The 17,021-nt window shown below is 35.7% G+C and overlaps 1 protein-coding gene across 1 annotated transcript in view; it reads right to left on the reverse strand.

Moving 5' to 3' along the window:
* The window catches only part of LOC126819057 (proteasome subunit beta type-2), a 31,565-nt gene extending 20,128 nt beyond the window's left edge, over positions 1-11,437 (reverse strand). The window contains exon 1 of the mRNA XM_050546872.2: positions 11,252-11,437. Within this exon, the coding sequence (XP_050402829.1) occupies positions 11,252-11,342 (91 nt within the window). The 5' untranslated portion in view covers positions 11,343-11,437. The remainder of the gene's footprint in view (positions 1-11,251) is intronic.
* Between the last annotated feature and the right edge of the window lie 5,584 nt (positions 11,438-17,021).

Here is a 17,021-nt window from a genome sequence, read left to right on the forward strand (position 1 = left end):
TACTCCAATTTCAAATCAGTTATGTTCGGCGAAATAAGCCAGCAGTCTCAAGCGAGTGCAAATTTCTAGCGTCTGGTTATTCCAGTCTACATACGCCGTTTGATTTGGTGCAATGTGTCTAGTCTCGTCCCTCGAGTCTCTTGATACAACTGGGGCTGAAGCGCATTATGGTACACGATTCGTGTACCAATGGTAAAATGTTTATTTTGTCTTAAATATTGGATATCAAAAGCCCATCTTTTTCCGGTAAGATCACAACATGAATGTTGAATTAATTTGACAAATAAATCGTGTTTTCAATGTTGAAGATTTTGGATGATATTGAGTTAGAGACTTAGCTACTTTAATAACATCTAAAAAAAATTCTACCAAACATCAGAAGTCAATTCTAGTTGTTTAATCCTCGTTACGAACTAAATATTGTTTGTTGACTGGCGTTATGATTTTATTAGACATATATGTAATAAATACAAATCGAAGATTAGACGCGCCACGCTGGCAATTAATAATTAGACATCATATATCGACTTGATATGAAATCTGAATATAAAATAATCGACGCATAAATGTTTGTGAATGATGTCTAACATCTTTTATCGTCTTAAAGATAGGTTGCCAGCCAACAAAACATACACCCACAGCAGCTAAATCGTCCGAGCGATCGACAAGGGTTGTTGCATATTTATTCGTTTGTAGGTAATTAGTGGCATTTAATAGAAAATTTCATACAGATGACATTATAATTTTCGTCGTTTGAGGGTTCACAAGGTTCTAAAAACTAAAACAAGGGCCATAACACTGGAAGTAATCTACAGAAATTGTTGAAATTCGACAGGCTTTTATCGTTTTACTAATACAGATCGGATGATAACTTTTGTCGTTCGAACCTTCACAAGGTTCAACAAAGTAAAACAAGGGGCATAACTCTAGAAATAATTGACGGAAATTGCTGAAATTCAATAGGCTTCTTCATTTCACTAATTTAAATGATGCATATGAATTTCATACAGATTGAGTGATAACTTTTGTCGTTCGAGTGTTCACAAGATTGAACAAAGTGAAACAAGGGCCATAACTCTAGATGTAATTAACGGAAATTTGCTGAAACTCAATAGACTTGTTCGTTTTACTAATCTAAACGATACATATAAATTTCATACAGATCGGATAATAACTTTTGTCGTCCGTGCATTCACATGGTACAACAAAGTGAAAAAAGGGCCATGAATCATCCGATTGCTGAAATTCAATAGGCTTCTTCGTTTCACTAATTTAAATGATGCATATAAATTTCACACAGATCGAATGATAACCGTTGTCATTAGAGCATTCACAAGATTCAACAAAGTGAAACAAGGGCTATAACTCTAGATGTAATTAACGGAAATTGCTGAAATCCAATAGGATTTTTTGTTTTATTAATTTAAATGATGCATAAAAATTTCATACAGATCGGCTGATAACTTTTGTCGTTAGAGTGTTCACAAGGTGTAAGAAAGTGAAACAAGGGCCATAACTTCAGAAGAACTTGAAATGTTATCTAAATTATTAAATAGACATTTATTAACTTATCCAGACCATAATCAACTCTCAATGCCATCGCTAGCCTGCAATGTTTATTGGATTAGGTTCCGATTTGCTGTTCAACTTCCATTCATGATTTAATCATGAAATGGATAATCAAGACTATGTTTTTTATGGTACCGACTTTAGTAATGATGATTACGGGTAGGACGAATATTCAATCGATAAAATCTTGGTTCAGAGTGGATCAAATTGACTGAAATTTTCAGCAAATTCCCTTTACATTATCTAGTTTTTAACTATAATAGTGAGAACTGCCAGCTTTTTATCTAATCTCCCATAATGTATCTTTAACTAGGTACGCCAGTGAAGGGATGAACCGCTGGCGTAATTTCGTTGTCGTGAGTCACGCCACAGATATGCCAGTGCGATTTGCATATTTGCTTTTCTTCCTTGTCGGATTCAAATGTGGTTATTTTCGTAAATAAAAGACTAGCTTTTCGCCTCGTTTTCGAATTTTTACTCTAGCTGCTCCGTGTGCAGAGAAATCTAAACATCAAAATGAAAGTAGAAAACCACACGATTTTTGGAACGGATACCAGAACAGCATAGGGTTAATAATATATTGATTTGAATATACATATATTAAACTTTAATTCTGCGAGTTTTCAATGAAATCGGTAGGTGCAGAGCCAAAATATGTAGTGCGGAAAATTTTTGATCCAGTTTCGACATGACCGCCATGTAAGAAAGTTAGTGGAATTTTACCGCTAGCGATTGCCTCACTTTTCCTTCTTTGTTCTTCAGACAAAAAGTGTGTTAATTAGCGACAATTAATTAGGCATAACTATATTAATATAGGGCATTTCAAGCTCATTTTGGTGTCATTGTAAAGCTAAGCCCTATCCAGCAATAAAAGAATTAAAGCCATACGTGATAGTTTAATTTTTGTTGTCATCCCTACTTTAAAGGAGCTAAATCGCTAATATTTGGGACCTAGAAATTGACAAAAATGGGTCGCAACTCATATAATAATGTAATGTGAATGTATATAAACTGATTTACTTTCAACCGTTTCTTTTTTTACTGTAATTTCTAATCAGTTATGCTCGGCGAATTGAATGACAATATTTTGCGTCTGGTTATTCCAGTCTACACCGATGATGTTTATTGTGCATGCTCTCCAGATAAGATTATAGCGACTCCATTTGACATGACTTGTGGAATATGTCTAGCCGCGTTCTTTGAATCCCTTGTTCCAAATGGCGCTGAAACGCATTATGGTACACGATTCGTGTACCAATGGTAAAACTTTTATTTTGTCTTGAATATTGGATATCAGAAGCCCATAAGTTTTCCCTGTAAGATCACAAGACCAATTTGAATTGACAAATAATTTGTGTTTTCAATGTCGAAATTTTTTTATGATATTGAGTTAGAGACTTAGCTACTTTAACTAAGCTTTTTGTGTGGACGAGTTTGCTTGTGAATGTGGACAGGTTAACTGGCATTCTTCATGAACACTGGTCAACTACTGAACTAGTCACATTAAAAGGTAAAGACCAACGATTTTCAACACCCGTAACACCAGAAATATATTTTTGTAAGCGCGTACCGGTAAGAAATTTTTGTAAGCGCGTAATTAATTTTCTCTTAGATTCTACAACCGGAATACGTTATTATGCATTCGAATCCAATATGGCAATATTGAATAATATATTTTGATTTTCTCCAGTCCAGCCTCACTCACTGACTCAGTCTTAGAGCCTCTAATCCAACAAGTTAGATGTTACTCTTTGATATTCTGAGGACGTAACATCTAACATCCGAACGGTCAAAAGCTCGTCGCAAAAGTTGATAACTAGTTTACTTCTTTCAGCGGACGGCAAAATTCACAATTTTCAGTTATCTGCACTGCTAACACATTAAACTTACATATCATATCCATCTATGTTCCGAAAAATATCCTTTGCTGTCTATTTTAAGAGATTTCACAAAAATCTTCGCCTACAAGCAACAAAACACGGTGAAACAGGAAATGAACTACATTGGCGAAAGTTGAAATCTGGCATGGTGCACATTACGAATGGAATTCTTTAAACGAAACGAAATCATAAGACTATAATTTGAAGGCGATCATTTAAAAAATTTTTTTGTGATGGTCCAATTATCGGTTTCACTATTCATTAGCCTAATTGGCTAACAAATTTTACCGATATTTGCCACTCGGCCCGTTTATTTTAGTTGCCGTATGTGTGATACAAGACTCAATGCTTTATTACAGATATATTCAACTCTATAGATAGAAAATGCGGGAAAATGTCACGTGACATTGACAAGACAGAAGCTATCATAAGCGATGAAACATTCTACGAACGCCGACAAATTTAAGGATTTATATTGTAATCAACATTTAATAACATTTTATAAATAATAATCTCAATCATACCGCCTTCGCTAGAATTTACCACAGCATAACGGCAAAACTGTAGTAAAAAGTAAAAGCTGAAGCAAACACTGACTGCCACGGTACCAGTAATAAAAATAGCCCAAATTGCGCCGTTGTCCACGTTTACACGTATCAAAAAGTTATGCCTTTTATATACATGTAGACGCATGAAATGCATAGGTAAAAACTTTTCAATATATCATACAGTCGTTCAGGGGCGGCTGGGCTTGGGATTAGGTCAATAATTCAGAAATGCAAGATTTAGTTGTAAATGAGTCCCAAGCCTACCCTTATACTTATAGTTCATTTTTTCATAAGAATGCTCACTTTCTAAAATAGTGCTCTTATTATAAAAGGTTATGCAGAGCCGTGGGAAATTTGATGAATCAATTTTATTTATGGTTGACATGATGGCAACCATTGGGAACACGAATAACTAAAAGATCGAAAGGAAAACAAATTTCGATGACTTTATTACTCCAAGAGGAATCTGTAAATTTTATACTTATGACAGTTCCACCAAGCGCAATTAGAACCAGATTAATTGACATGGAAAATCATTGCACGTAAGGCTGGGAATCGATATGAAATTTCAATATCGATTATCGGCAAGAATTTGTCAGCGATTATCGATAATAATCGATTATCTTTTTTTCGGAAAAATCCGAACTTTACCGACCTGTTATTTGTGTTGATCGAGTTACAGTAGTGTTATTATCCTAGTCTAAAACTGTGCCGATGTACGTAAAAAAATCAATTAATGTAAAATAATTAGTTGCTAAATGTAGGACTAACTTGAGTATTATTCTAAGTTCTGTTCTTGATTCATTTGAACCTTTTTTTTATCTCCGATAAATACAAAGACAATACATGGTGGTTTCTCTTTGCAAGTGACTGGCGATCACACAGTGTTACTACTAATAAAATAAAATAAAATAGAAGGCGTCTATTGATTGGACAATAAAAAAATAATTACGGGTTTCAAAGTAGAATTTTTATGATTGGTTAATTTAGATGAAAACCAAAGTAGAATTCTTCCACGAAATGACGAGAGATATAGATATTTTCCCTGGAAGTGAAAAAACGTGTTTTGTATGGGCTGTATCTCACATGATTTAGTAATAAAAGCGGAGTTGATCATTAATAATACAATTAGTTTTATCGTGAAAGCAGACGATTTCTCTACAAATCAACCAAGAACAAAGAAGGGAGATAATTCTAATTTTACTATATATCACGTGCGATTGTCATTGTTCACAAAGTGCGTGACCTATTTTAGTTTCAACTAGTAATAACAACAAAAACAACGAAAATATTAAAATAATGTATTATAAAAATCTTAAAATTTAGTTTTTTACAATAATATATATTTAAAATGTGGCAGTTTGTAAGCAGAGGGGGGAAATAGTTGTGTTGACGTTGTGTATTCATTCATTCGTCTGCTAATGCCAGACTACGGCAAGTTCAGTCATGTGAAAGTGACCATAACTTGCCGTCAGAAGGTAAATATACCGATAATCGATATTTGAATTTCAATATCGATTATCGTATTGCTAATTAACTTCTACCGATTATCGATATTTTTGCACAGCCTTAATTGCACGGACCGTTTGTCTATCTACAAAAATAAAAATTGCACGTTCAGTGACGGAAAATGACAACAGTATATTTGTTAAATATGAAGAAAGGCAGTCGTGCCTTGTCAGCTAATTTTTGCTACGGCATTTATAAATTTTGGGTGCCGTTGTAAAAGAATCCTCATTTCAAGCACTGTTCATGATCTAGGCCTACTAAAACAAATTAATCATGCAACAAATAATTATTAAGTTCTCAATGGACGTTGTGTATTTTCAACGGGAGCAGGTCGTTTCATCCCACTACCGGTTCATCTCGGGCTGTTTCATCTCAAATTAACATCTGTCGTTTCATCCCACTTATATCGGGTCGTTTCATCCCACAAATTTTAAAATCGACATTACATGAATTTTATATTTTATCTATTAATACCAATAACAATATGTCAATGCAATTTTATCACAAATAGTGTCCAACTCCTTCTTTTGCATACGCTTTAGCTGATTTTCCGAATACTTTATTTATACAATATGTCAATGCAATTTTAACATGAATAGTGTCCATCTTCTTCCTCTGCATACGCTTTGGCTTACAATCGAGCGATGCTCAAAGCAAAACATTCAACTTGTAATTTACACTGTATAGTCATTTTTATGCAAGTTGGTTTCACTATAACAGGATTGCCAGTGATAGAACAGATCAAAGAATAAAATTGCACGTAGCCACTATTTCGACACATGTTATCTTTAGATGTTCAGACTACCTGGCGCCTCAAATAACCCAACATTAAAAGAAAGCATGCAGTGTCCACCTTACAACAGGTTCCATTGATTTACGATTTATTTTATAATTTATCACATAGTTTAGACCACAATGTGTTACCATTTGCATTTTAGTATTCTAAATTGATGCTTATTCGGAATTCTTATATTTGGAGTTGTTTAGTCGGGTAGACTAATCACCGGAATTCATTTACAAATACCGGAATTTATTTACAATCACCGGAATTCACTTTGAAAATCCCTGATTCCTCCCATAAAACTATTCAAATGTATAATACATTCTGGTGATTAGTCGGGCCCTTGTTTAGTTCCATTTCGTGTACTGAAATTAAATAAATGATCAGTTTTAAAATTAATTATGGTTTCGAAATAATATCAACCTAATCTGTCTTATTTAAAAGGGGCTCCTGCGCAATTTAGTTGATTATTGGGTAATATGTAGAGTCCATGATGTATTTTGGCGAGTGATTAAGCTGTCAATATGCAATTATAGAATACCTTTTTATAAAGAAGATAAATGATGTTAGACATCATAAACTAACAAACAATACGAATATACTTTTCCAGGCACAGATCCAGAGGGGGGGTCCAGACCCCTCTGCTCAGGCTTGAAAATTTGAAGGGTCCGAGAAACTTAAATCTTAAAGCCTGAATCTGACCCAAAAATTGCGAGTTTGTTTACATTGAGTTGAGCCATGACTTTCATTCCATTGTGGGCAAGGAGTTGGAAATCTGGCGCTCCTGGTGGCATAATGGTGACGACCCTTCCGACACCTTGATCACTGCCCTTAAAGCCTGTTCTAAGGATTTATTTCCTAACCTTCATCTTCTTCTACAAATAGGATGTATTATACCAGTGACCAGCTGCGAACCGGAGCTGTCATTTTCGGCTGTTCGGCGTATAAAAACCCGGTTAAGATCAACATTAAGAGAGGAACGCCTGAGTGCCCTGGTGCTCACCAACGTTAACAGAAAGCTCCAGCTAAATGTCCAGAATATCGTTGGGCAGTTCATCAGAAAAAAGCCACGTCGACTTTTCTCTGCATTGCACAGTTAAAGTGAAGGTCCCACATAATTTTTGGAAGATAAATCTGTTTAATTTCGTGTGAAAATTCCCTGTAAACCTCTACATTTATGATTAAGCCTGTGCAACTATTGCAAGCTATATTATTTATTTTTATGCGCTAAAAGTAAAAACAGTAAACCAAGTCTATAGACTTTTCGTCTGTGAAAGTTTGTGCTCTGGAAAACCCTGACCAACTTTCCTATACTTAAATGGACTGGTTACTCTCTAATAGTAAATTGATACTGCTAATAAAGCTTGTTAAGAACAACCATAATATGGTATCTGAAGATATTTTATTCCTTACCTGTGAAGGGAGCATTCCCATCAACATTTTAAGAACATTTTATGCGATTTTATTGGCGATTTTTAGACCTGTAATTTAGAATTTACCTTCCGGAAATATACGTCAGAATGCACCAAATTAAATCTAATTTACCAAATTTTTCTGGGGGAGGGCACCCAGACCCCCCGTTACAACGTTTAGCGCCTTTGGCGCTCGTGGTGGTGGGCATAGCCCACCGCAATTAGTTAAGCAATTATCCAACCTAGACCCCCCCCCCCCCTGCAAAAAATCCTGGATCCGCGCCTGTTTACTACAAAAACATCGGTGAACTGACCTAAAATCTAAAATCATAACGCCAATTAACAAACAATACGAATATACAGCAGTGAACTAATCTCGGTCGTGATGGGTAATCAACAAAAATCGACGAATAAAACAATAAGTAAGTGTTTAACAGTTTATTTAACAATAAGTACAACTCACGTAATTAACTGCTATTCTAATAACAAGGGGGATGAAACAGCCCGATAAAAAAATAGGTTGGGATGAAACAGCCCGGGGTGAAACGGTTGTGGGATGAACTGACCCGCATCCTTTTCAACTACGTGTGAAGAGCGACCTAATTATTCTTCAACAAACATCGTCTTCTATCCCGATATAAAACCTCTACAAAAACAGTACATTATACGCAATCCATAAAAATATTGTACAAACATGCATTTCGTTTCGCGTAAAACTGGGATCCTCAAATTTTAATGCAGAGGATATGACGTCAAAAAAAGGTCAAACTTTCCCAACATTGCGACTGAAAGAAATGTTGGTGTATGTGTATTGGATAAACCTGTTTCACTGAACAACGTTTGTTTGTCAGTAAGTGTCATTGTTGTTCAGAGATTTATCACACATAAGTAGGGGTTTCAGGTCACGTGACTTTAGGCCGTGTTGAATTGATTCCTTGTTTCTCCTCGCCCGCGCGCTTAGGTCGAGGACCCCGAAAATCGTGCGCTTACGTTTTTAACACAAAAAAAAAATATTCAAATAATTACGTTAAAGGAGCTAAATCGCTAACATTTGGGACCTAGAATTGACAAAAGTAGGTCGCAACGCATATAATACTGTAATATGAAAGTATATAAACTGATTTACATTCAATGGTTTCTGTTTTTACTCCAATTTCAAATCAGTTATGTTCGGCGAAATAAGCCAGCAGTCTCAAGCGAGTGCAAATTTCTAGCGTCTGGTTATTCCAGTCTACATACGCCGTTTGATTTGGTGCAATGTGTCTAGTCTCGTCCCTCGAGTCTCTTGATACAACTGGGGCTGAAGCGCATTATGGTACACGATTCGTGTACCAATGGTAAAATGTTTATTTTGTCTTAAATATTGGATATCAAAAGCCCATCTTTTTCCGGTAAGATCACAACATGAATGTTGAATTAATTTGACAAATAAATCGTGTTTTCAATGTTGAAGATTTTGGATGATATTGAGTTAGAGACTTAGCTACTTTAATAACATCTAAAAAAAATTCTACCAAACATCAGAAGTCAATTCTAGTTGTTTAATCCTCGTTACGAACTAAATAATTAAGTGCAGGGGGGGGGGGGGCGCACTACACGCAAAACAAAAATCTACAAGATAAACCTGCGGACAAGACAGAAAATAGGCATTGCACTGAATAAACAAATATCAAATCAAGTGAATGGATCCGGTTGATAATACACATGTAGGGGCCCGCATACTATGGAATAAGTTACACTGTATATGATTGGATGAATTCCGCAAAATGGCGCGTGTAGCAGTCATTTCAGCTAATGAGAAAGCCTATTATAATCTGTAAGACAGTCGCTAATATTACACAATCATATCTTGTGTAATAAATAACGCACGCCTTACAAAATGGTGAGCAATGCCGGGACATAGGTAAATTCGCGTACCGGTCGGCCTAATTTATTGATGTTCAAGGAAATAATAGTGGTCCCGTTCGTTCGTTTCTGGAGTTTAACGAACGAACAGGACCACTATTATTTCCTTGAACATCAATAAATTAGGCCGACTGGTACGCGAATTTACTTATCTCGACTCGACTTTGGTGTGTATTCCCAGCACTTTCACGTTCGATGATATTGTCGAAACCATCTATAACTCAACAAGCGAATCAAATTTCGTCTAACTGGAATGTTTCCATTGTATTGTAACACAAGAATACGGAAAATTTATATAAAAATATGGTTATTTCATTTTTTAAAAAGTTAAACAAAGAAGCCACTTGTTACCAAATTCTAGTTTGTTATTAAATTTAGATAATATTTATTTAATCAAATGTGTTTTTATTCTAACCAATAATATAACTAGATTATTTATAATATTATTAAAAATGGTACACAACCCTCAGACTATATAGGTATTATGCCAGACCACTTTGTGTTTTGAAACCCACTTTGTGTTGTGTTTACCGCACTACCGCACATGATTGCCAGAGTGGTGGCAGGAGAAACAAGGAATCAATTCAACACGGCCTTAGCGTGAAATCGGACAGCCAGAGGCTGAAATATACCCCACTTCAATCTAAGATTCTGAATTACTATATCATGTAAATGCATTACTAGCAATTGTATTGCAATAGTTTAATATCAATCTCAATATCTGCTAAAATTATCAAAATGTAAGCAAAATTACTGTTTGTTTACATGAGACGCTCGGGGGAAAATACCGCTCTGACGTCACGCGGCCTGAGATTTTCCATTGCTACGACTCACTTCATTGGTGAATCCGCACCTTAGTTACCGGGGGATTTTGATATAGAACCAATCAAACGATAGATAACATTTTTGTGATTATTATGTTTGTTGATACCACGTGGTCGGACAATTAAACCTGGAGAAAATGGGATTTATCTGTTTTGATGACTGAAAATTGCTAAATTTCGACTAAATATAAAAAAACTTTCTTGAGGTATCATCCAGATTATAAATATTTGACATATTATCATTCAAATTATTACGATTTTAATAAATTTTAGCTGACAATAACGTGCGGATTTCAGTTTTAAAATTGGTACTAGCGATTCTGAAGGGAAAATACCGCTTATGACGTCACTCAAATATGACTGAAAAGCACTCACTTTGGTGCCATGCCACGCATTGACTGGTATAGAGCATTTTGATTATACATTATTGACGTCGATCTCGGACTTTAAAATTTCATAACTTTGGATCTAATTAGAATATTTTGATGAAATATACAAATTTGGGTAGCATTTTATGTATATTTTCACAAAATATTTTTTAATTTTTTTTTTCTGTCATTTGAAACTTTGACCTGAAACCCCTAACATAAGGTAAGACATGCATTTAGAATTTATCGACTGACGCCTTTCAGCTCGTGGCTATTTGATGCGCCAACAATTCAGTCGCAGTTCGCTTTAAATAAGTACAGCTTCAGGAACCTTGTGGTTACGTGTGAACGAAACCTCAACTTGGCTCAACAAGTAACAGCAAGGCACTCTGTCTGGAGCATCTGAGACAGAGCCTCCACTCCTCCAGGCAACAATATTATTCGATAAGATTTACCTTGTTTCATGGAAACTATACTTCTGGCTGAAATATTATCAGATGCCACGAGAACAAAATCTTTTCCTTGCAGGCCAATTAGACACTCCATCTTTAAAGATATAGCGTTAAGTTAAGGAAATTAATAAGACAGCGTGATCGTAAACAGATCAAAAATGAGTGTGCATTTATCAACTTCCGGTTTCAGATGCGCAGAAAATTATCAATTAAAATAATAATTAGCAATAAAATTAATTTGTGTGTATCACACTGTCCGGCATTAGGTACATCATTTACATCCAGACAAGTATATTAAATAAGGAAAAATAATAATTTACATATTTTAGCAAATATATTTCAGCACCTAACTCATGAAGCAAATTTCTGGTCTACATAAATTACGGAACGAAATTTTCAACGATATAAAATACCTTGAAATTTCTTTCATTTAAAAACAAATCGCCACAACAAAATGAATATATTGTATGTTGTCTTGAAGGCACGCGCTGGGAATAGGAACCCCCCGAGTCTGGCCTGGTGCAGGCCCGTAGTCAGGTAGTGAAGTTTTTAGGGAGATATCGGTGTGGTTTAATTAATTAGCTCTCATTATTATCTTTTTGCTTCTGAAAATTAAATTCGTGAACATTTTTTTTTAAGTATTAGAAATATAGGTATATTTGAAGTATATTTAGATAAAAAAAAAATCTATTTAGTGTAAATGGGTATATAAAATGAGTAAAAGGCACCATTCTGCCCATCCTGCACACAGAGATCCATCTACCCCGGCCATTTCATTTCAGTTACTTCATACTTCGAGAATAAATCTCTGTCCCGAATGGCCGCCATATCCAAAAGTTAGTATACTGCTGTGTAATGCGTTTCTACCCCGTTTCACACCTGACATACACACAAAGACTAAATAAACCTATTCAATTCCATTAAATGGAAGCAGAATAAATACTTCTCAAAATTCTCGAAGTATACTTAGTGCATTTTCGACTAAAATCGTCGATTTAGGACTTAAAAATTCGGTTAACTAGCTTAGTGTCCGTTTTCAAGCGGAGCTAATTGTAGACAGACAGCCTAAGTTTAGTTATGCATTAATTTCTGCCCCGACTAGTTTACACTTCGACGTCTCACGTAAACAATGCACGCGCCATCGACGCTATCAGTGATGTTGCGTCATACGTAGAAGTCATCCCTGAACTGTAGTCAAGAACAAAATCAAACTCAAACTGATGCAGCCGAGCGAAAATTCTGTACGGATTTGGAACATAGTGTCAACCGTAGGTACCTGAGATTGCCGAGATCTACCGATCGACCACGCTTTCGGCTTTCAGATAGATAGATAGAGATAGATAGATATATTTTATTACATAAAACACCCTTTTTGGACAGCATAAAAAAAAATGGATGAAAAATATATAAAAAGTAGATGAAAGATACATAAAAGTGAATCAAATGTACATTTATATACATTGAGGGAGTATGTGCAAAATATAAACCAAAGTTTTGAATATATGTCATAGTCGCTTAAACTAAACGTGAAGAGGTCTTTGAATTGTTGGTTATTTATTTATTTATTTATTTTTTTTTTTGTTTATATAGAAGTGGGTGCCACATCCCTTATTTTGAAAGCCTGATGCACAAAGTTGCACACTGCTTTTGCCAGAGCAAACGGCGGGTTAAACATGTTTTCGAAAGAAAATGAATAGATTTGGGTCTCAAATGCCCCATAAACAAATGTCTTGCGGAGTTCCTCATAGCGGTTGCATTCAATGAAAAAATGATACTCATTTTCAACTTTCTGTTGAGGGTAGTTTGTGCAAAACCGCAGATGTGCAGGTATATTCTTGTATAGCCCTCTCTCTATTTCAAGGGAACGTGTGCTTAGTCTAAGGCGGGACATAGAGGTTTTAGTTTTAAGATTTTTAACAGCTTGCAGGTAGGGCACCGTAGCATTGATATATTCTTTGTAAACCTATAAAATGTTCTTAGTTTCTGGGTATCTGAAGAGCATCGATTGGCATAAACTTCATTGAATTTGTCTTCAAGGCATTTAGTAATTTCATTCGTTAATGGATTGAAAGATGATATATTAAAAATATAATATTTAACAATTCAGCAATGTCTGCTGCCAAGAGAGTTTAGGGTTAAAGGAGCAAAATCGCTAACATGTGGGACCTAGAAATTGACAAAAGTGGGTCGCAACGCATATAATACTGTAATATGAATGTATATAAAATGTTATACATTCAATGGTTTCCGTTTTTACTCCAATTTCAAATCAGTTATGTTCGGCGAAATAAGCCAGCAGTCTCAAGCGAGTGCAAATTTCTAGCGTCTGGTTATTCCAGTCTACATACGCTGTTTGATTTGGTGCACCGTGTCTAGCCTCGTCCCTCGAGTCTCTTGATACAACAGGGGCTGAAGCGCATTATGGTACACGATTCGTGTACCAATGGTAAAATGTTTTTTTTGTCTTAAATATTGGATACCAAAAGCCCATCTTTTCCCGGTAAGATCACAACATGAATGTTGATTTAATTTGACAAATAAATCGTGTTTTCAATGTTGAAGATTTTGGATGATATTGAGTTAGAGACTTAGCTACTTTAATGCACGCTAAAGTACTATCCTCTTTAAAGGAAGAAAAAAGAATTGGGTTATTTATAACATTGCAGTGGCCTATTAAGGGGGAGGCCCATAATCCATTGGGTCGCCATGTTCTTTTTACCTGACACGAAAATATCCCGTTTAGAAAGGATGCAGAACGTTGACAAATATTCTATCCAGAATATATTTGTAAACACTGAACGGAAATATACACCATTTTTAGACAGATATTCAAATTTGCACAGTAGTTTTGTAGTTAACAAGGGATCTCACAATCCATCAAATAGCGTTCGGAGTTTAAAGATACATTATGGGAGATTAGATAAAGAGCTGGAAGTTTTCACTTTAATAGTTGAAAACTATATGATTTAAAGGGAATTTGCTGAAAATTTCAGTCAAATTGATCCACCCTGAACTGATTATTTAGTGATTAATTTTGGACCTAGCCTCGATCATCATTACTAAAGTCGGTACGATAAAGACATAGCTTCGATTATCCATTTTTTTTTTATTTAATCAGAAGCAGCAGACCGGGTTCTAATCCAGTAAATATCGCAGGCTAGCGATGCCATCGAGAGTTGATTATGGTCTGGATAAGTTAAAGGAGCTAAATCGCTAACATTTGGGACCTAGAAATTGACACAAGTGGGTCGCAACTCATATAATACTGTAATATGAATGTATACAAACTGATTTACATTCAATGGTTTCCGTTTTTACTCTAATTTCAAATCAGTTATGTTCCGCGAAATAAGCCCGCAGTCTCAATCGAATGCAAATTTTTAGCGCCTGGTTATTCCAGTCTACACACACCGTTTGGTTTGGTGCAATATGTCTAGCCTCGTTCCTCGAGTCTCTTGCTAGAACTGGGACTGAAACGCATTATGGTACACGATTCGTGTACCAATGGCAAAATGTTTATTTTGTCTTAAATATTGGATATCAGAAGCCCATCTTTTTCCGGTAAGATCACAGCATCAATGTTGATTTAAATTGACAAATAATTTGTGTTTTCAATGTTGAAGATTTTTGATGATATTGAGTTAGAGACTATGTCTAATTAATAATTTAGATAACATTTTAGGCCTAAAGAAAGACCTGCAATTGGCAGATTTAGCTCTTGCATACTGTATGTTTAAAGATGCCTTCAATTACAAGCTGTGTGATTTTATGATATATTTGGACAAAAAACTTTCAAACTAATTTATCCATCAAAAGCTGGCTTCAAATCCCTCTAAAAACATTTTAATAGCTAGGAAATACGCCAATTTATTTTAAACATTCTTATTTGTCACGTGCCGTTACTATCTAGGCAACCATTTTCGGTTTGTAGTTGTCTTTAATCGTTGTCCATTTACCCCACTCGAAGCCTATAGAAGCAAATTCTGGGATTATTCTCTGTACACTTCTTTTTTGCAGTTTAATCGCAGAGTCGGCTGTACGTCTAGAGGCACGTCTTCAACTCAGTATCATCCACAGTCTTCGACATTGCACGTCATTGCAAACAAGACTTATTGGTCAATTTAAATCAACATTGATGTTGTTATCTTACTGGGAAATGAAAATTTTAAAATTTGCACACGAATCGCGTGTCAGAATGCTTTTGAATGCCATTTGTAATAAGGCTAAACATATCCTACAGGAGAATACTACCGGTATAGACTGGAATAACCAGACGCCAAAGACTGCCATTCAATTTGGACTCTTCGCGTATTTCGCCGAACATAACTGATTAGAAATTACAGTAAAAGCAGAAACGATTGATTGTAAGTCAGTTTATATACATTCATATTATATTACTAAAGTGTTGCGACCCATTTGTGTCCATTTCTAAATGCCAAAGAATAGAGAATTCGTTTACCAATGTTAAAATATTTATTTTGTCTTAAATATTGGATATCAGAAGCCCATTTTTTTTCCGGTAAGATCATAGCATCAATGTTGTTTTAAATTGACAAATAATTCGTGTTTTCAATGTTGAAGATTTTGGATGATATTGACTTAGAGACTTAGCTACTTTAAGACTCTGATTGCTCTCACAACCGCTAGCATTCGATCAGCACACGCAAAGCGGTCCCGACACTCGTTACGTCTCACGAGATGACACAAGCGGCCACAGCCTGCCAATTTACGACACCCTTAAATTGTTGTCCTGTGGAGGCCTTATGGACGAATGCCATACTTTTATTGGAAATAACTACCTTATGGGAATTCATAACAACGATTCCCACTTCCCTCTTGTAAAAGTAGCTGGTCAACCAGGATTTCAAACGCAATCCACTCTTTCCGAAAAAAGTCATGCTTTGGAAATGTATGAAACGAAAGCGCATTTCTTCTACAACTCCCAATCACACACTTATAAACACGTACTGTGCCATTTTGTTCGTTCGTTCGTTCGTTGGGGCATAACGCCCGATTCACGCAGAGTGATATCGCTGACAAGTTTCCATTGGGCTGGCGAATATCTTAGAACAAACCACCGAAGTAAACACCCAATCTCAATCCCAGAGATAACTTTACCCCTTGTTTGTCCCTGGTAAAACTCGCCGGCCATTAATCAGCGTTAATTCGGTTGTTTAGCTCCGCCCCCCCCCCCCCCCGTCGCTACTGATTGGCAGGGTTTGTTAGAATGAAATGCTGCCGATGTCTCGACAATTATTAGGCATCGGTTCGTTGCATGAGTTACATATTAATGATCCTCGGAACATCGAAAACTATTTTTAGCGCACAATGTGAGTGATTCGGCTAATACGTGAAATTTCTATAAATAAAAACGCGAGTTTGAGCTGCCATCTTAGATCTTTGTGAAGCAACCCGCGAAAGAATACATCACGTGACATTCAAAATGGCCGGCGAGTTTAACCAGAAATAAACGAAGGGTAAACTTATCTCTGGTATTGAGATTGTTAAACGCCTGATATTCTCGGATATTCACCATATTCATCGTCCGTGTGGCAATTAATAACCATGCCGCTTTCTTCGAAACGAAAGACAGAAAATCTGAGATAGAAATTGAGTTAATTTGAGATAGAAATTGAGTTAATTTTGAGTTAATAATTTTCAGGCATTTAAGAAAATTAATGGGCTATTGTTACTTATTGACCATCAAGTCGAGGAACGTATTATTATTTTTAATAAAATAGTTTTCCATTATTTTTCTTTTTGTTATGTCACC

This window comes from Patella vulgata, chromosome 4, assembly GCF_932274485.2.
Source record: "Patella vulgata chromosome 4, xgPatVulg1.2, whole genome shotgun sequence".
Taxonomy (NCBI): Eukaryota; Metazoa; Mollusca; class Gastropoda; family Patellidae; genus Patella; species Patella vulgata.